Source organism: Arachis hypogaea, chromosome 15, assembly GCF_003086295.3.
Source record: "Arachis hypogaea cultivar Tifrunner chromosome 15, arahy.Tifrunner.gnm2.J5K5, whole genome shotgun sequence".
NCBI classification, from domain to species: domain Eukaryota; kingdom Viridiplantae; phylum Streptophyta; class Magnoliopsida; order Fabales; family Fabaceae; genus Arachis; species Arachis hypogaea.
Window position 1 is genome coordinate 8,674,927 of NC_092050.1, and position 20,334 is coordinate 8,695,260.

General features: G+C 31.9%; 3 protein-coding genes across 4 annotated transcripts; 2 read left to right on the forward strand and 1 right to left on the reverse strand.

Moving 5' to 3' along the window:
• Positions 1 to 855: 855 nt before the first annotated feature.
• On the reverse strand, positions 856 to 5,411 carry LOC112748657 (uncharacterized). 2 transcript variants are annotated; one of them, XR_011873115.1, is made up of 13 exons: positions 4,995 to 5,411; positions 4,462 to 4,500; positions 4,215 to 4,357; positions 3,918 to 3,993; positions 3,407 to 3,701; positions 3,200 to 3,309; positions 3,038 to 3,085; positions 2,711 to 2,920; positions 2,343 to 2,444; positions 1,956 to 2,083; positions 1,647 to 1,785; positions 1,166 to 1,380; positions 856 to 1,065 (listed from the first exon to the last, which is right to left on the reverse strand). XR_011873115.1 is itself a non-coding variant. In XM_025796893.3 (13 exons), the coding sequence occupies exons 1-13, from the start codon at positions 5,189 to 5,191 to the stop codon at positions 1,041 to 1,043; spliced, it is 1,668 nt and encodes a 555-aa protein (XP_025652678.1). In that variant the 5' UTR covers positions 5,192 to 5,411; the 3' UTR covers positions 856 to 1,040. The 2 variants fall into 2 exon arrangements, 1 of the variants encoding a protein (XP_025652678.1); XM_025796893.3 differs by having other exon boundaries at positions 1,166 to 1,321.
• Positions 5,412 to 12,228: 6,817 nt separating this feature from the next.
• Positions 12,229 to 14,138, forward strand: LOC112748660 (uncharacterized). The gene is made up of 2 exons (XM_025796899.2): positions 12,229 to 13,149; positions 13,516 to 14,138. The coding sequence occupies exons 1-2, from the start codon at positions 12,627 to 12,629 to the stop codon at positions 13,596 to 13,598; spliced, it is 606 nt and encodes a 201-aa protein (XP_025652684.1). The 5' UTR covers positions 12,229 to 12,626; the 3' UTR covers positions 13,599 to 14,138.
• A 4,811-nt stretch (positions 14,139 to 18,949) lies between these two features.
• On the forward strand, positions 18,950 to 20,274 carry LOC140179087 (uncharacterized mitochondrial protein AtMg00310-like). Its single transcript, XM_072217695.1, has 3 exons — positions 18,950 to 19,229; positions 19,420 to 19,775; positions 20,233 to 20,274. Exons 1-3 carry the CDS (start codon positions 18,950 to 18,952, stop codon positions 20,272 to 20,274), a joined length of 678 nt encoding a protein of 225 aa, XP_072073796.1.
• Positions 20,275 to 20,334: the final 60 nt, after the last annotated feature.

Below are 20,334 nucleotides of genomic sequence, written 5' to 3' on the forward strand. Positions count from 1 at the left end.
ATAGCATAGGCTCTGCTCCAAAACAACTTCAAATCCGTGACTTATTGAGATTTATGATAATATTTTTCTTCTTAACTATAAGTCGTTTAATAGTCAAACTGGTCCCTTTGGAAAGATTTAGGTTGTTCAATTTTGCATACTCCACTTATAAGATAGTAATACTCCATTATATGTAGGACTGGCCAAAAATCCGTTGTTTTAAAAATAAAAAGGGCCTTAAGACAATAGTGAAATACATTTTCATTATTATTTTGCTGCTTGAAAAGTGATAACCGGAAAGGCATAAAAATTCTAAACTGCAATATCAATATCAACTTATCAAGCATTCCCATATTCACGTCCACATAATTGACAGATTTCTATATATAGTGTGACCGATGACAAGGCCCAAAGAGGCGCATGAATGACCCATGTGGTTTGCATGAATGGTTGCCAAGATCAGCGTTCATGGCTTACCACTTACCAGGATAATATTTTGATTAGCTCATGACTTGCCATTAAATCGTTGCACTTCTACTAATTGAAAAACCATAGTCGAACATATTTCGTTTGATGCCAATGAGCTTTTAGCTCACATGGCATATTTTCCACTCCCCACCTCAAAGGTCTAGGATTCAAACTTTAAGGATTGCAATTTAGGAAAAAATATGGTAAAAATATAAGGAGTGTGTGGGTATTTTGTGTACCTAAGATTGGAGATTGTCCAATCCATTGAGGTACCTAGGATTGGAGATTGTCCAAAAAAAAAGAACATATTTCGTTTGATAAAACTAAGTTCTAAATTTTAATTTTTAAGAACGGAGATTCTCGCCGATGATAAATTTGTGCCTATACGACTAAGGAAATAAACGTACAAGTTCTCAATTGTTGAATATACATTAACAAACTGGTTAACTGTCAGATTTAGAAATATTGCCTAACAATAACAGCACAACTCAACTAACCACATCGGTAGAACACTTGGGAGCAGGAAAATCATATACAAATAAATCGCACACAAATCTTCCTCCGACTTTCTACATGCACACAGCATTCATCCATCAGTGCCTCGATCGGTTTCTCATTCTGAAATGTCAACTCTGTATCAGTCTTTCATGATTGAGATGATGCCAGTATGCAGCAGCATAAATTTCAAGGCAAGGGCAAGTGAAAATAAAAGCAGTACCTGGGTGAGCGGGAATACGAAGGAGAGCGAGAGCGGGAACGGGACCGCGAACGTGATATGGTGCGAGAATGGGACCGAGACCTGGAGCGAGAACCGGAATAATATCTCCTAGAACCCCTGCTGCTCCTACTACGACTTCTACTATGCCTGTATCTTCTGCAGTTATTCGCATAGTAGTGTTTAACCAAAGGGTTGAAAATAGCAGACTTTATTTGCTGAAATAACAATGATTTTATTAACTAGAGCCTATTCAAATGGTCATTAATCCCAAAAGTTATCGTTAATTATCTTATGCTAATGTTACACCAATTACAAAAGCCTTTGACTATAAAAGACTAATGTTCCTCAAGGAATTTCAACTAGACCAAACTTGGGTCATACTGATCAAAGTTTAATGCAAAACCACAGTAGTAAATCAAAGTTTACTGTTTAACCTGTGATTCCATTAAGTACACATACGCATTACATGTACAAAGACTACCTTGGAGGAGAGCGGCTATAACTTCTGCTGCGGCTACGCCGCCTATAGCGATTCAAACGGCTTGTTTCAGCAAGCTTTTCCTGCCTCTGCCGCTCCTGCTCCCTTTTCTTAGCTAGTTCTGCAGCTGTATCCTTTTTAACTGCACATACAAACACACATTAGGAACTGCTTCAGATTTACACAAATCGAATGCTTACTCATTTTTCTGAGAATTATTAGAGAATGCAAATGAATAAGAATACACCATATCACAGATGATGAAGATTTCTTCATTTGTACAAATAAAGCAAATCACTCAAACCACCATACTTTGTTTGTTCAGTTGTCTGTTCATGATCCTTTTAAGCCTTTCTTGTGGAGTTTCTTTCTTCTCCCCTTGTTGTTTTAAAGACCCTCCAGAACCACTTGCCTTCAATTTTGCTAGCGCTGAAGATGTGCTGTGGAGAAGAGAATAACAATAACAAAATGAACAGAGATCCACATAACTCATTTAAAAGAAAAGAGGAGGCGTCAACGGTGAAGAAACAAAAGTATAATTAGAAAAAACTTTCTGCAGTATCCTTAGCCAGCAGGTCAAGAACCATAACAGAGCATATCATATATCTCCCTTCACACATATATTTATTTATTTGTGTGTGTGTGTTGTTTTTTGTGGTTGGGGGAGGGGGGGGATACACATTGCAGGGGATGCCATACCTTACAGATGGCTTTGAGACTTTAGCACCCTTATCCTTTTCAATAGATACACCAGAAGCAGGATCAACATGCAAAGCCTCCAGTATGAAACCAGAAGATGACCTGCAAGACAGTTCAGGTATCAGATAAAACAACTGCAATATTTTCAGGCAACTGACAAGTAGTTATGCAAAATTCATTTTAGGGAACAATGAGCTTCATATAGGAAGCCTCCGCCCTCCTCCTCTTGGCAGTTACCCCGACAATCCTAGCCCTGATCTATTCTAAACCATAAAAAATTGCCTCAGGCAATAATACGGTGATATGCTGCAGCAGACAAAAGACTGTCCAATCTATCTTGGCAAGAATTAAAGGTCCAGTGCTCCGACCGGTTTAACGAATCAACTTGAGATGGAGGAGATCGTGGTGGAGAAAATCCTTCCCGCCTGGGTTCATTTGCTTCTCCAGAGCCCCCAAATTCAGTAATGTATTCTATTTTAGGTGTTCGCGGTTTGCTTCGGTGGATATCATCAGCATGACCGCTACGGGAGTAGCGCCTTGAGTACGATGGAGAGTAGGACCGTGATCTAGACCTTGACCTTTAAAAGGACAAAAGACAACATCACTCCAGTAAGATTTGCCTGATGAGTACTAGTGAGATAGAAAACGAACGTAAATTATATCACTCAAACAGATGTATGAAAACAGAGACATACCTCCTAGATCGAGAATAAGCTTCATACGTGGGACTTTGTCTAGATTCCCTGCATGTAAATATTGAATGCAACACTAAGACAGGTATACAGGAGCAATCTGTTGAGCAGGAGTTCATATTCTCTTTGCTCATTCTGAAAAACACAAATATCAATATTTTATACCGGTATGGGTCGTGATGCTGCACACGCGTTCCAGATATCCGCATTGCTTCTCTTTCTCTCTCCCTTTCAATCTGAGAAGCTTTCCTCCTTTCCTTACGACTCAGCTTCCTCTACAAAATTCATAATATATACAACAATATCAAAATATTCATCTTGAAACATACACAACCAAATAATATTTATAATCACATGCAGATTTTTACTTACAATTGCAGGGTCACCTTTGATCACCTCTTTTTGCCTTTTTTCTTCCTCCTTAGCTTTCTTATCCATGTAAACAAGCCAACCATACCTTTTAACCCCATATTCTTTAGCTATTACTTCCATTCCTTCATCATTGCTATCATCACTGTTAAAATCCTCATCATCCTCATCATCTTCATCCTCCTCATTATCATCCTCATCATCTGAAATCTGGGATTCATCCTTTCCATTCCCTTCATAAGAAAATCCCACCTGAGAGTACGATCCCTTGTTTGCAGCAGGTTGTGACGTGTTAGCTCTACAAGTTTGCATGAATATAAATAAAGAAGATCAACTGTGATGAAATACAACAATAACAGAACAATGTTGCAGATAAATGCTGTTAGTAACCACAAAGAATTAGCTTTACATGTTTGGAAACAATTTCTATGGATAAATGCCTAAAGCTTCTGTTTGATGAGCATCAAAACAAGGAAAGAACAAATTATATAGAACAAAAGGAATCTCTTTTGACCTGTCTGATGCAAATGGAGCAGCAGCCTTGGCCTCCATCTCTTGATTTACATGTTGCAGAGCCTCCTCATCAGTATCTATCAAAATTAAAACCTAGTTTGTAAATTCAACTACAAAATTGATCCCTATAAGTCAAATCAGCTTCACATATGAAAAAAGAAACCTTTTATCTTTTATTTCTTTATCATGAATAAAGAATGTTGAAGGAATAGAAAAGTTACAGAAAACGACAACAAAAAATGTACTATTAAAGGTCATTAGAAGCAAACACATCATCGAGAAATAAAAAAGTACCGACATCCTCTACGCCGATGCTTTATTAAATCCCGATAACGCTCAAAATTAACAAACTCTTCTAATTCTTCTTCTTCTTCAGACTTTTCCTGGATACGCCTATGTCCAGTATCACGGATGAAATCAAGGAGAGCACGTCCATCGAATCTGTGAAGACAAGCGACTGCCGTCAATCCCACGTTGTAAATATACAGAAATGCACTTACAATCAAAGCTCCGAAACCATCAAGGTGGGTAGAGAAATTGTTCACCTGTCAATCAAAACATCCTGTTTCCCATTCCAAGGTATCCTGAGACAAAATTAAATAATCAATCAGCGCACAACAGTAAATGTTCTACAAAAAATAAACTCAGTAAATATAAACAGACAATCATGAGGAGGGTTTGTGTTTGCATTTAATTAGGAAGAACAATGTGTTTATACTGACAACATTATATCTTAAATAGTTGTATACCATTTGGAGAAGATTCTGAAAAATGCAGAATTGGAAATAATAAAATTATTCGATATGCAAGCAGAGTTTTGTTCTGATAAAATAAATGTGGCCCAATGGAGAATGATCCCACCTAGTAAGGTAGACATGTAAATTACAACATTCAAATCAATGAACACCATAAATTCTGCCGTGATCTTAAATGGCTCAAGCTCCAGCTTTCATATTACAATTTACAAAACCCAAATACAGCTAATAGGGATGAACAACATAACAGCGATTAATGTATAACGAAAATGGGTTTTAATTTGAATGAAAGAGAAGGAATCGGGGGAAAAATGAAAACTAACAGGCCCTGTTGATCCTGGGTGGCTTGGTAAAGAGCGTCGTCTCGATAGGTTCGGCAGCGAAATCCAAGGAGCTGAATGGATTGGTGAGGATCGCCGCGCCGCTTGGCAAGGTAAACGGCTCGCCTCTGCGCCCTCTTTCGAGCGGCGTCCATCATGTCGTGCACCTTCTTCTCCGACCTCCGAGCCTCGTGCCACATCTTTGGCGCCAAATAATGGGAGCGAGAGTCCCAACTGCAAACCCTAATTTGCTTGAATTATTACACACCAGTCACCACTCACCAGAATGAATTGAGGCTTTTGATTGGGAGAAGAATGTTGATTCCCAATTCCACATGCTTCTCCCTTCTTCCTTCTTCCCTCCCTCCTTCTACGTGGCGCTTCCTCCCTAACCCCACCTCCCTCCTTCTATTTCTTCAGGCCCAACCCATTCAAACTCCTTTTTTACGGCAGTAGGAGTCTTCTTGGGCCTTAGCCCATCAAGACCAAACGACTCAATTTTTGTTCGCATATAAACCTAATGTCTTTTCATGTTAAAAAAACACTAATGTCTTTCCCAATTTTTGTTGTTAACCAACAAAAATGGTATGTACAAAAAGAAAAAGGTGAGTATTTAAATAAAAATGCCATGAAAATGATAGATAGTTGAACAGAAATAATAGTTATCCTTTAACTCTCATCCTTTAGTCAATTTTTTTAAGAATTTATTATTATTTAATTAATTTAAATATTTATTTTTACGTATTAGTTATTCAAAAAATAAGGGGAGCTACTTATTTTTTATTTTTTCTCTCTTTTAAAGGTTGAATAAAGGACAATATTTAAAGGATACCTAGTTGCATTAATAATTAAAATACCTACTAATAAACTTAGATTGATCGAGAAATTACTTCACTTACTAAAGTAAATGTTAAGAGTTCAAATTCCGCCTACTATATATAGCAATTTATTGGCCAACTTCAAATTCTAGAGCTACCATCCGCAACAAATTAGTCATTTATTTTTCATGGAATATACAATGGACAACTAGACCAATGTGTGGTTTTCTAGATATTATTAACTTTATCACAGTTTCAGCAATAATAGTCATCATCTTATATATCAATATCAATGTAATGCAATTGAATTCAGATATATGTACATATGTTTTTTAAGAAAAATATCTGTATGAGAGATGTTATCTGGTCCACAAAGTTGATGGTGGTTATATATTTCCATCATCATGAGGGGTTGATGATGCATTGCTATTTGCTACCACTCAAGTCTGGTGAGGTGGGTTGCATGTGCCCTAAGGCATAATCATCTAGCTAGGGCAGGATATTTTAATTTAATTTCTTCATTTTACTCCTTTGGGACCTAGCTATTTTAATTTTCGTGAACACTGTTGACTGATCTGAAAGGCAATTTGAGAAATTATTGGAACCAAATATAGCATAATAAACAACTCAGTTAACTCTTTTTTGTTTTTAATTTTAAAATTTAAAAAATTAAGATAGTGAAAAGTTGTTTTATTTTTTTTTATATAACTAACTTATTTTTCGCGAATTGGCTATAATTGACTACACACCAAATTAATTCTCTAGCAAAATCCTGACAATTTTCACTTGATATTATAGTGTAACTTGTCAAAACAACTTTGCTATTCATTGTGTGACGTATATCTTATTTTTACTATATATTTCTTTTAATGTAATTGCTAAAATGATACAAACTCCAAGCATTGACTAGCTAGTGACGATGACATCCATTACAATATTCTATTCCATTTACCTCAATTAAAAAAAGAATAAGAAATACTATAGTTCCAATAGAATTTATTATTTTCGACTAATAATTATTATTTAATAATATTTAAAAGTATATACTAAAAATATATTATTAGATTAATAGATTAAAAAAATTAGACTAATAACTAAAAGTGTGACCAAAAAGAATAAATTATAACTTTTTTCTTAAAAAATACCCTTATATTATATCAATTTTCAGTTCATTTTTCTAATGATCAAACTAAATTCAATTTCCAAAAGTCCATGGGTATGTATATATGTATAAATTAAATAAATAAATAATATACATTAATACATATTTATATGTATGAAACTATGAATACGTTCAATTAGTAGGATTAAATAGACATCCACCAAAACGTTTAAGATTTTTTAATTCGGAGTATATAATAATCTTTTGGAAACTTTAAAAGTAGTGTGAAATCGCTGTATAAACAAATTTAATACATAAGCTAATATATGTAATAACAAATAATACAAAAATTTAGTTCATGGCGAGAAGCATAATACAAGGAAACCTATACACGGTTCTGATATCACTTGTTGGGTTATTATGGAAAGCTCTCAATTATTGGAAAGACTTTAGGAAAAATCAAGTGAGAGAATATAAAATGAAAAAATATCATATTTAATTCAAAACTTTAAGATAATAAATTAATAAATCTCTTATCTTATAAATTTCTTATTTTTTATTATTATTTTTTTATATAGGACTAACTTTATCACTCATCACACTTGCAACATATAGACTATGATGAATTAAAATTAAACTATTGATTTTGAAAATGAATTATTTGTAGGCCGACCCATTTAACTTGCTAGCTAATGTCCAGAAGTAGCAATTACGAACAATCAATGCAAATTATACAAGTGTATATGTATTATCCTATCCTTTATAATAATAATCCCTCGAAATTTTCCTTGCCAGTATAATATTCCCTAGGCTTATTATTTTGGCCACTTAAGCAGAACATCGATCCCTTTTCTTACTTTACTTGACAACTTGTTTTATATTTTACATATAGAGGTGCCACCACCACTCACCAGGTCCTATGTCATTGTTTTTATTGTTTTATATTAAGAGTTGCTTACGTGTAATCCCACAAAAATGTTTACTTTCTAATCATTGAATTATTTAAAATATTGTGCAGCGAACTTAATCAACTTATCTTGCATATTGACAGGATTATGTACGTATAATAATTGCCCCCACTCTAAAATTTAATGGGTTTTGCATGCATGACTGGGTACTATATATATGTAGCTGAAATTAAATAAACGTATAATGTTTTTGGCATGGCATCTATACAGCATATCCGTACGTATATGCTTAATTAATCAGTACTAGTAGAAGGAAAAAGATTGTGCATGTAGGTCCAAATCCAGATGATTTCAAGTGTCTTCATAATTTTGTGATGTGCCTCTTAACCTACCACGCTGCACACCACAAAACCTAATTAAAGTCCATGTACTATTTACATATCTAAGTGATCGTTTATTCTCTTATTAAATTTTAATTTTTTATGTAATATATTTATAAAATGTCTTTATAAATTACATTACTTATTTCGCAAATTAAACCGTGGATAAGTTAGAGAATAACAATTAGAAAAAGTGTAGGGGACCAGCAATTTCATTGAATTCTGGCCAACATATAACCTGCAAAGAAAAGTGAGTCATTGGATGAAATCTCACACCATTAAAATCATCATTAATGGTTGTTTAATGGCTATAAATCACAAAAGTTACTCGCCCCTACCACTCCTCAAATAATTAATATATAGGTGTATTTCAATTAAGTAATTAACTATAATTCATGTACGAATTTATGAACGAAAAGTAGCAAACGTCATGAAAATTATTATGGTATGTCTAAGTTGTTATAACAATTACAAATTCAAAGGTCTTACTAAACCAATCTGACCAAATTAATGAATCGTTGTTTAATATATATTTACGCTATTATTATGATTGACGTTTAGTTTATAGTTAATAAGGAGAGGAAACTCCTCGTGATTCATGACAGTTATGGTTTCTCATGATATCTCCGAGTCCTAGTTGAATAGGTAAATAATTATGTGTGTTTGATTTAATTTATTATCATTGGTCATTTCCTAACATAAGTTAAGATAGATTGACTCGAATGAATGTAATTGTGTTTAGATAATATTTGGTTATTTTAATGTGGATTGAATTTTGTTTTAAAGGTATTTCTGGTGAAAGCAATAATTTGTTGCTTTTTCAGAATTACATTAAAATAGTTATATTAAGATCTTAATTATTTATTTTGATTTTTTTTAATTGAAAAATGGTATGTTAGTTATCACTTAGTCTTGAACTTTCCATTCTTTTTTAGTAGTTTCTAATTTCAATGTAATTTTGGATAATATTGTATAAGATGGATTTAAATTTCTGACATTTAAGTCTTAAACTTTCTATTCTTTTTATGGTGGATTTAGAACTAGTAGAGAGAAAAAAAAATTAGAGCTCTATATTTTATTCTTAAGGAAATTTTTCAAAATTTTATTTAAATGGACAAAAACGGCAAACAGCAGAATAAAAAATAAAGGTGAGGGTTACAAATATAATTTTTACTTTTTATAATTGTTTTTATTTTTAAATTTTAACTATTTTTATTTATGTTTAACAATTATTTTTTTAATTTAAAAATTAATTTTTAATCAACATTTAAAACTTAATTATTAGTAAAATTATATATTAATTTTATAAAAAATATAAAATAATATATACCATTTTTTAAAATAAAATAGAATTATCTTAAAGATTTTAATATTTTAAAATAATCTTTTTTAGTTACAAAAATTCTTGTATTTTGTGACAAACAAATAACTTGTTACAAATAATATTGAATTTTGTGACAAATTAATTTTTTATTACAAAATAATTGGAGTTTTTTAAATAAATAGATATTTTATTAAAAAATATTTTAAATTTTTACAACAACTTCATTTTTTGTTACAAAATATTTTAAAATTTTGTAATAAAACACTGGTTCGTTACAAAAGCTAATATAATTTGTAACAAAAAAAATCAAGTTGTTACAAATATTTGTAACAAATTGTATTGTTGTTACAAAACATTATTATTATATAACGATTACTAATTTTTGTTACAAAAAAATTATTTTTTATAATAATTTTAAATTTATTATAAAATTTTTATTACAAATGTTCTATTTTTTTATAGTACTTATTTAAGTATCCTAATAAATTAATCATTAGACGAACTTAAATCGATTTGATTCATGAGCGTTTTTCAATGACACTCCTTTTATATGAATATAGCTAAAATTTGTTATATAATTTAATATATTTAATTAAATTATTTAATATAATATATGTTGATGTTTTAATTATGAATTTTATATAAAAATATTTTTATGTGAATGACGATTTTTTTATGGTTCATGACATTTATTTGTTTAAACAAATAAAATAAAACTCGAACACCCATATATATTGTGTAAGTTCTTGAATCCTAATATAGTCTTTTAAATAATAAAACTTTTGGTTATCTGTGCATTTTCTAATTAGATGTCGTTTATAAATATTTATAGCAATACATCCAAAGTTTTTACTTAACTAAAAGGTTAACTAAGTTGAAATAATAATATATATCTCAGATATACGTACACATATACACCCTATGGTTTTTTTCCCTTGTTTTATTTTTTTTTTCTTCTTTCTTTCTCTTCTTCCACATCATCAATATCATTATCTTTTTTTTTATTCAGCTTTTTATTTGTCTTTCTCAAAAAAAAAAAAAAAACAAAGACAAAAATAAAAATAAACATAACAAAAAAAATAAAAACAAAAAAGGAATAAAAAGAAGTCAAATAAGTTATTATTAATAAATTGTTACATGAAATCCAGAATTTTAAAAATTTTTAATTAAGAAATTTCGGTGTCAAAGTTAAAAAAAATTTTATGTTGCGGTTAAAAAACTTTAGCTTTATTTTTTTATTTTATATTTTTTTTTCAAATAACTCCTCCTCTTTTTCTTTTATTTTTATAGTTCTTATTTCATACTCTCATATTTTTTTATGTTATCCTCTAAAAAAGAATAAAATTAAAAAGAAAAAAAGAAAAAAAAAGAATAAAATAAATAATTATATAATTTTTTATTTCTTTTTTTATTTATCTTTATTGCCAATAAATAAAAAAAATTGAAAAAAAAACCTAATTTTATAAATAAAAACACAAAAATTATAGAAAAAAAAAAGAAAAAAACTGGAACATCAAAATCAGAATCTTAAAAAATTTGTATGTCAAAAATAAAAAATTTTAGTGTTATTTTTTATGTAAAGAAAAAGAAGTATGATTTACGTGTAAATGTGTGAACAAATTTGATTAAATTTGGGTTAATTTAATTAGTTAGACTTAATTTAAAAAAATATTTAAATATATAGTAGGACTAAAATATTTAAATGACTTTCTTTTAAGACCTTATGAATAAGTACATCTGATTAGCTTCATGCACAATACTAATATAAGTTCTTATATGGTACTCCTCGTGGACAAGGTAAATCATATAACTTAATGCAGATTTTCATACGTGAGAGAGACTCCAATTGGCTGGCTTATACAAGTTGCTAATAAAATAAGAAGATGCGAATGTTTCCAAGCCAAGCAAGCAGCCAAACAAGATAAAATTAAACTTTCTTGCAAATGCATTTTCCATGAGAAACTCAATCTCATGATTATCAGTTGTTTGTTAAATATGTAGTCAACAATTTTCTTTTTTCTTCTTCAGAAAAAGGAAAGAAACATATGTATGTTTTAGATAGGTTATTGTGTTTTTCAAAAACACAACTATCTTGTTTTGTATTTGACAAATAAAAAAATTATATGCTTATACTTATTTTTTTTTAAAAAAATTAAAAGTGTTTTTAAAAATATTTAAATATTTTTTAGAATTAATTTTATTTATTAAAATTGAAAATTAATATAATTTTGTATATTAATAAATATTTAAATTTATTTATATATTTATATTATTATGATATTTATTATTATTTATTTTTATTAAAAATTATTTTTAATTTAATTTACTGAACATAAATGCTATAACTTTAAAAAAATTATCTTTCAAAATTAATTTGATACGTTATTTTCAAAAATAAGAGCTTTATCAAATCATACTTCAGGTAGTTAGTATTTTAATTATCTGTTTAAAATTTTGATAAAATTAATTTAAAGAAAATTATTCACCCAATTAATCTCTTATAGATTTATCTTTTGATGTTGTAGAAGTCATCTATTGCGTAAATAAAAATATTTCATATATACTAACACAATTAGTCATCAAATTCATTATTATATATTTATATTTGTATGTCTTTTAATTAAATAATAAATTACTAAAAAAAAATCAAATATATCATAATAAAATTTGTTTATTTATAACAATATAATAATCACAATTGCCGATTAGTAATTATATCATAATTATTATATAAAATCTTGTTGATTTGGTAAACAATATATTGTTTCTTTGTTTAATTTAAATGGAGTGAAACCAATTCAAAACAGAAAACAAAGAAACAGTGATCCAAAAATTGGAAGGGATACTTTACCTATTTTAGTGGGCTTCCTTAGTTGATTAGATTCGTTTAGAATGATTCCTGATTAAAGAGGATAGTAGTAATAAATAAAGAAAGAGGAAAAGATAAAAGACAGGTCATGATTGCGTGGACCAATGAAAGAGAGGTCATAACTGGGAGTTGATCCACCAGCTCACCCAAGACCCTTAAAGCCAAAGCTTCTGTCCACACCACACACACCCCCCCATTCATTACAAATTAACATTCAAAACCTAATTAGCCACCATGGAGGACGAGGAGGAGGGGCCACGTTCCCCCACCGCCACCACTCCCTCCGAAGACCACGAATTCGACGCCCCGCCCTCCTCTCCTCCGCCGGCTTTCCTTTTCCAGCGCCCGCCCCTGCTGCAGCCTGCTACCGCCATGGCGCCGCTTTACAAGCAGCGTTCCTGGTCGCCGGATGCGTACCGCGACGAGGCGTGGCTCCGCCGCAAAGGCAACTGGAAGAACCGCCGCAGCCGTAGCGTGACGGACGAGGACGTCAACGAGCTCAAGGCCTGCATCGAGTTAGGCTTTGGATTCGAGTCTTCGCCGGAGGTGGAACCTGATCAGCGCCTCTCCGATACATTACCGGCGCTAGAGCTCTACTACGCCGTCAACAAGACCTACAACAATTCTCTCCTCTCCAGGCCCCCCGCCCCCGTCACTATCACCGCCTCCTCAACGCCGCCGTATTCTTCCGCTGCCTCCGACGACTGCGAGAGCACGTCTTCTTCCCATGGCAGTCCCCACACCATCTTCACCACCGGTAATTATTCAAATTCTCGCAACCTAATTTATACAGGACTTAAATTCGAAACCGGTCTTTTGAGATCGTTAGAATTACATGGTTTGAGTCTTTTGGCAGAAAAGTGTGAAGGAGTAAAATGATATATTTTTGTCAATTTCATATACATAATTAGTTTAATTAGAATCTAGAACTATTTTAATGCACGAGATCAATCTAAAATACCAAACTTATCCGCTAAATACGGTGTCTCAAATTTTGTGTGGATGAAAAATATTTTACTTTTTTGCATTAATGTATTTATTAAAGAGAATTTTTTTTTTTTTGTCTTGAGATGTATAATTTGGTGTTAGATGTTAATGTTAATTTGTGAGTATTGTTGTGAAGGTGATAATCCGCAGACGGTGAAGACAAGGCTAAGGCAGTGGGCTCAGGTTGTGGCTTGTGCGGTGCGGCAAAACTCAGGCTGAGAAGAAGAATTAACGATGATGATGATGATTGCTTGTTCCGTTAATTGGCGATTAACCCAGGAACTAAACCAGGGTTAGCAAAGTTAACCACACAGTGTGACGTGTGCGAAATTATTATTAATATGACGATGACAGGGATTCACCACCGAATTGACGAACCCTACTAAATACCCCCGGGGCCCCCCTATTAACCAAACCCCAATTGTCTCGGAACCAAACTTGTTAGTTCCTTGCCTATTATTATAATGTTGCTGTCGGCAGCTCCCCCTTTTGTATTGTGCTTCTCCATTTTCATCACTTAATTAAGGCTAGATCTATGTCCATTATATATACTATCCTGCTTTGTTCACATTTATATTACTTGTTTTGTTATGGGTATGCTAGCTAGCTGCTAGTGCTAGTTAATTACTATAGGTTTGTTTTAATTGTGTCAGAACCAATCCCCGTGTGAAAATATTGGCCAAAACGTGTGTAATTGTAATGTACTGTATATATATATTGCCTTAGCTTGTTGGGCTTGGTGCTTGGAATTGGAAGAAAGAAGAATGTGACAAGTGACAACCTTGTAATACTCTGACAAAAACAACAAACAAAAAGGGACGGGGTACAGCTTGTGTTCATTATTCTAACATGGGGCCTTTGCGTGGAAAGTAGTGAGCTCGCTGAAACTTGGGGTTTCAACTTGGGTCTTGGAATGAAGAGAACCTTATTTGCTTGTTGGCTTTGTGATAAGTCGTAGTTTCTAGGCTGTCATTACCAAATTTCCCGAGACAGCAGGAAGAGGCGTAATGGGACGTGTTGACTTTCAACTTTACTTTGTTCTAACATAGCGGCTCAATGCTCTTGAAGCCAATTATTGATAGACCCAAACAGAGATTCTGTTCCTGCTACATCCCGGTTCGTGTTTAGGATTTCAATTCTTGTATTCTATTTTTAGATGAGTTAGGTTGACACCTGTCAATAAGAATCTACTTTTAAGGCTATACAACTTTCATAATTTATTAGAAGCAGGCGTCACCAATTGTATAATACATTTCTTTATATAAAGTGTAAACATCGAACACATGAAATCAACATTTTGGAAAACGAAAACACAAGTGCGAGTCATCAGCTATCTGAATATCCCTGCAGCATGAACATGTGGAGACTAGAAAGAGCACCAAAAGACAAACCCAACCACTTCGTACTCATCCATTATTCTGAAAGAGCTAAAATCTTCCTTTTGGGGGGAGATAAGGGATTTAAATAGAAGAAACTTCTCTTTATTACACCATTTTCAAACTGTATGTTCATATTATATAGTTCTGGAACGAGTGATAACATGGTTGCTTTATGATAGTTCAAGGACTAGGAATAATCTGATTAGTGGTTAAATGAATCCTTAGCGTAGTGTATGTGAAGTGTGAACCCCACTACCCATCCATCACCCGCTCCCCGATAAAGAGTCCTTAAAATTATATGAATTTCCTAAATAAAATCTGAAGACACAAATCTTCTCTTTCATCATTTATATAAATCGTTTATCAGGACACCTAACTTTAAACATTTAATTTTAAAGTATAAATCATCATATTCTGGGATAATTTATGTTATATTTAATATCTAGATATACAAGTTTGAAAAATTTTCAAGTGTACTGGTATACCAGTGTTTCAGTAATTTTTAATCGTTGATTTTTATTTTTAAAAGTATATATAATATATATAATTAAGATCAACAATTAAAAATTATTGAAATACCAGTATACCGATATACTTGAAAACTTTTCTATAAGTTAATAGTCTAGGATAGTGTGTCGTCTTAGAAAAAAATATGAATCATCATAGACTATTTATGTGTAAAATGTTAAAATTCAATGGCCCAGGACTAATTAATTATGTGTAAATATTTAAATACATCACACTAAAATAATTTATGTATTGTTTCAGGAATTACATAGAATTAGAATGATTTGGGCCTAAACGTAAAGTCTAGATACTTTTATTAGGTGAAAGATCCGACGTCTTTTTCGGTAGGAATGAAAGAGTAAATATTTAAATACATCACACTAAAATAATTTATGTATTGTTTCAGGAATTACATAGAATTAGAATGATTTGGGTCTAAACGTAAAGTCTAGATACTTTTATTAGGTGAAAGATCCGACGTCTTTTTCGGTAGGAATGAAAGAGTTTGAGACTCCATGCTTAAATTAGCAAGAATTTTATGAATTTTAGTAGGTTGGAATAGTTGAATGACGCCGATGCTTAAGTTTTTAGTAGATTGAAGTTTGAAAATTAAATATCTAAAAATGTCAGAGTATTTATAAAGAATAAATGACTATTTGTATCCATAAAAGATGAAAATGCTGACATATATATCTATACTAGATCGAAACTAAACTTGTACCCATACAAGATGTTCTCCGTGTGACAAAAATATCCTACGTGGCACTCCAACCCTCCAAAGACAGGGTACTTTTGTCACACGGAGAACATCTTACATGGGTACAAGTTTAATTTTGATCTAGCGTGGATACATATGTCAGTGTTTTCATTTTTTATGGGTACAAATGGTCCTTTATTCTATTTATAAATAGATAGAGCCAATAATTACTTTTTGAATAGCTTCACTTTTAATAGTGGGTTTGTTACTCTGTTTTGGTCGAAAAATTGTTAAGATTTTTTTCCTTAATGAATAAAAAAGATTGTAAGAATTAGTTATTAATTTAGATAAATATGACTAGAATAGCGTCGTTGTGTCCGACCTCTATGAAATCAGATAATAAATATTAGTTTAGTTGATATTTGTTGATTGGAATTTATTTATTTTTAAGTTTGGCTAAATAGTAGGCTGGATATAAATATGTATAAATATAAGTTAATCAACTTGAGATGATTAATGAAGAAAAAGCTCCTTTGAACACCCACCACGATTTGTGTATCTAAAATTGAAATGGTTTAAATAAGGGGAGAGCATGTGGCTGTGGCATATGGCTTTACGACACTAGTAAAATGTAACGTACTAAAAAATTTTCGTTTGAAGAAAATAACAAGTATTAGAAAATTTTCTTGTTTTTTCGTTTCGTTCACTTGTCTTGAAATATAGTAGTATAAAAGAATATTTTAGCATATATGACAAAAGTTTTAAATGATTAGATCAAATTAAATTACTTTATATTTCATCAAAATTTTACATTTAAAAAAATGTACAATTTAAAATTTATAATTAAGTCGTAACTTGTTATTATTATTATTTTTAATTTGACTGGATTATTTTTTACTGTTATTATACATATTCATACATTCTAAAAGTTGTATGAACTTATTATTTTATTTAATATTAAAAATACTGCGAGTAATTATAATATATATTTTTTCTATTAATTCTGTTTAAAAATACAACATTAGGATCATCATTTTTACATATATAATTTTTTGTATGAAATGCAGTATAATTTTGATAGCATCCTCAAAAAAACCAAGTTATCCTCTTTAATTTATTTTTAATTTTCATTAAAATTTTAAAATTAAAATTAAATAAAATTGGAAAAATATGAAAAAAATAAAGATAATGAGATATGTAAAAAAATAATCACAATCCTTTTTTATTTATTTTTTGTTATATATCAAAATTGATGAATTTAAAAATTTTAATACATAAATTGTGGCAAGTTAAAACTATTTATGTCTGAATATAAGTAGTTATATTCTAAGACACGTGTAAAATAAATTAAAAATTTAGTACATAAATTATGACATTCTTGGACTATTTATATACAATCCTAAATAATCATATTTTAAGATGGTTTATGTGTTAAATGATTTGAAATTTTAATTTAACTTATAAACTGCTTTTTTTTTTAAATTATTTATGTATAAATTTGGGTGAATTTATATAATATTAAAAAGAAAATATTTGTGTAATTAATTCCGTTTTAAGAGATTTTGGTAATTTAAAATTTTTTAATTTATTTATGTATAAAAGCCATATAATTTCATCACGTTTATTAATCATTATATATCTTAGTTATCATCATAGCTTCTCTTTATGGTTAGAAGTTAGAACAAAGTCAACCTACCACTCATCCGTTTTTGACTTTTTGTCCTCTCCCTTCCAATTTTTCTTTCTCGTTCCAACTTTCCCCATATTTGAGGGGCTTTGCACTTTTCGGTTTTGGTCTTACCGGATGACCCTTGCTATCTGTTCCGGGCCATATATTTTTAAATTTTGGTTGGACCTTTTTTTTTGGGTCAGTGGTTAGAGCCTTAGAGGGTTCACGAATGAATAACACTATTGTAGAAACGTTTTACCAAAAAATAAAACACTATTATAGAATCGACAAAGCAAAAAATATTACCGATTGGGCTCTGTCTCCCTTCAAATTGGCCACATTTATTTGATTCTTCCATTTGGGCCGCACTACACGTTAACTTAAAATCACCAAATCAAACCAACTTCATGTCATGATTGTGCCTTACCCTATCAAATTAAAAGATATTAAGAATCGAATAGAGAGTTTAAAGGATTCTACATGCAATTGGGTGTGTGGGGAAAGAGATATTCTCAAGCTAGCAGTAGAGCACTTTCAGAATCTGTTTAAGGTCTCAGAGAACTTGGATATGTCTGTTTGCATTCATCATATTCCTGTTAGAGTGACTGAAGATATGAATGCAGAGCTCATGAAGGAGGTTACTGATCAGGAAATCAAAGATGCTACTTTCAGCCTAGAAAGTCTTAAGACGCCAAGTCCGGACGGTCTCAATGGTCTTTTTTATCAGAAGTACTGAACAATTATTGGTAAAGAAGTCTGTGATGTTGTTAAGAAATTTTTTCATGACAGTAATCTACCAAGCAGTGTTGGAAAAACCTTTATAGTCTTGGCTCCTAAGATTAATCACCCGGAAATCCTCAATCAGCTAAGACCGATTAGTTGCTGCAACTTTATATATAAGATTATTTCTAGAATGTTGGTTATTATGCTTAGGAAAATAATAGATAAGATCATTTCCCCCATCCAGAGTGCTTTTGTGGGTGGCCGCCTGATCCAAGATAACTTGGTTATAGTTCAGAAAATGTTTCATGATCTGAATAGAAAAGGGACAAATGCTTCCGGGAACTTAACTATTAAGATTGATATGAACAAAGCTTATGATAGGGTGGAGTGGTCTTTCCTAGAAGCAACCTTGAGGGCTTTTGGGTTTAACCCGCATTGAATAAAGTTGTTGATGAAGTGTGTGAGCCAAGTAAGTTATAAGATTAAGATTAATGGATTGTTATCGACGACTTTTGAGCCGGGGAGGGGTCTTAAGCAAGGGGATCCCCTATCACCGTACCTTTTTATAATAGCAGATGAGGTTTTTACCATTCTTATGGATAAGGCTAAAGAAGAGGGCAGAATCTCGGGAGTTAAAATCGCCCCTACGGCACCAGCCATCTCACACCTTCTCTTTGCGGATGACTGCATAATCTTCTCAAAAGACAGTGAGGAGAAAATTTACCAGCTCATTACCATCTTGAATTTGTACACCGAAGCCTCAGGACAGAGAATCAATTTGGACAAGTCTGGGATCACGTTTGAAAACCTAATTCCTATCAGAACTAGAGTAGAAATAGAAGAGATTTTGGACTTGTCAGCTTGGGATAATCCAGGTAAGTATCTTGGGATCCTTGCTCACTGGTGAAGATCTAAGAATAGTGCTCTTAGTTGAGGACAGAGTGGTGGATAAGCTAGGAGGGTGGAAACAAAAACTTCTTAATCAAGCTGGGAAGGAGGTCCTCATCAAATCAATTGTTCAAGCGTTACCTGCCTATACTATGAATATGGTTCTTTTTTCTAAAGGTTTTTGTGAACGGCTTAGTAAGAAAATTGCCAAATTTAGGTGGGCGTCCTCGGGTAAGGAAAGAGGTATTCATGGGAAGAGTTGGGAGAAATTATGTGCCAGTAAAAAGGATGGAGGTTTTGGATTTAAGGACTTATATTGTCAGAATATAGCACATTTAGCTAAACAAGCATGGAGAATTTTCGAAAATCCTAAAGCGATTTGGGTACAGGTGCTAAAAGCTATTTACTTCCCAATGGATGACTTTAAAGACGCTAAGGTGGGAAGGGCAGCATCTTGGATGTGGAAAAGTTTTATTCATGGTAGGAATTTTCTTTTGAGAAATGGTAGATGGCTGATTGGGAACGGAGAGCGAGTAAGAATTCTGGAGGATAAGTGGATAATGACTTAGATAGGATCTTACTGTTAGAAATCTTGATATTGAGTTTGTGAAGGATCTAATTATTCAAGGAGAGGGGTGGAATATGGATAAGTTAAAGTTGTATTTTAATGGAGCTTCAGTTGATAAAATCTTTAGAACCTCAGTAAGTCTTTTCGGTAGGGAGGATAGGTTTTGTTGGCCTTTCAGATCGGATGGCATTTACACCATCAAAATGGGATATCATGTTGCTCGGAATGAAAGGAGCTTACAGAACAATAATCCATCCACCAGTGTAGACTTAAAATTCTTATGGCAAGAGATCTGGAATTTAAGAGTTTCTCAAAAAATCAGAACCTTTTTATGGCGGGCTTCGCATAACATTCTTCCTGTCTTTGGAAATCTTTTTGATAAAAGAATCACTAATACCCATATGTGCCCTATTTGTTTGCAGGAACCAGAGACCATTGAGCATGCATTGCTACTATGTCCCTAGACTAGAGCGGCTTGGTTTGGAGCACAAATTCAATGCTGTCCTACGGCCCTAACAGTTTCT

Coding starts and splice junctions, on each gene's coding strand:
- LOC112748657 (XM_025796893.3), bottom strand. CDS start 5,191: ATGTGGCACGAGGCTCGGAGGTCGGAGAAGAAGGTGCACGACATGATG. Junction 2,084..2,342: donor GTCTCAAAGCCATCTGTAAG/GTATGGCATCCC, acceptor TCTTCTCCACAG/CACATCTTCAGCGCTAGCAA. Junction 1,066..1,165: donor TCGTATTCCCGCTCACCCAG/GTACTGCTTTTA, acceptor TTGACATTTCAG/AATGAGAAACCGATCGAGGC.
- LOC112748660 (XM_025796899.2), top strand. CDS start 12,627: ATGGAGGACGAGGAGGAGGGGCCACGTTCCCCCACCGCCACCACTCCC. Junction 13,150..13,515: donor CCACACCATCTTCACCACCG/GTAATTATTCAA, acceptor ATTGTTGTGAAG/GTGATAATCCGCAGACGGTG.
- LOC140179087 (XM_072217695.1), top strand. CDS start 18,950: ATGGATAAGGCTAAAGAAGAGGGCAGAATCTCGGGAGTTAAAATCGCC. Junction 19,230..19,419: donor GTCAGCTTGGGATAATCCAG/GTAAGTATCTTG, acceptor TTTTTTCTAAAG/GTTTTTGTGAACGGCTTAGT. Junction 19,776..20,232: donor TGATTGGGAACGGAGAGCGA/GTAAGAATTCTG, acceptor ATTTGTTTGCAG/GAACCAGAGACCATTGAGCA.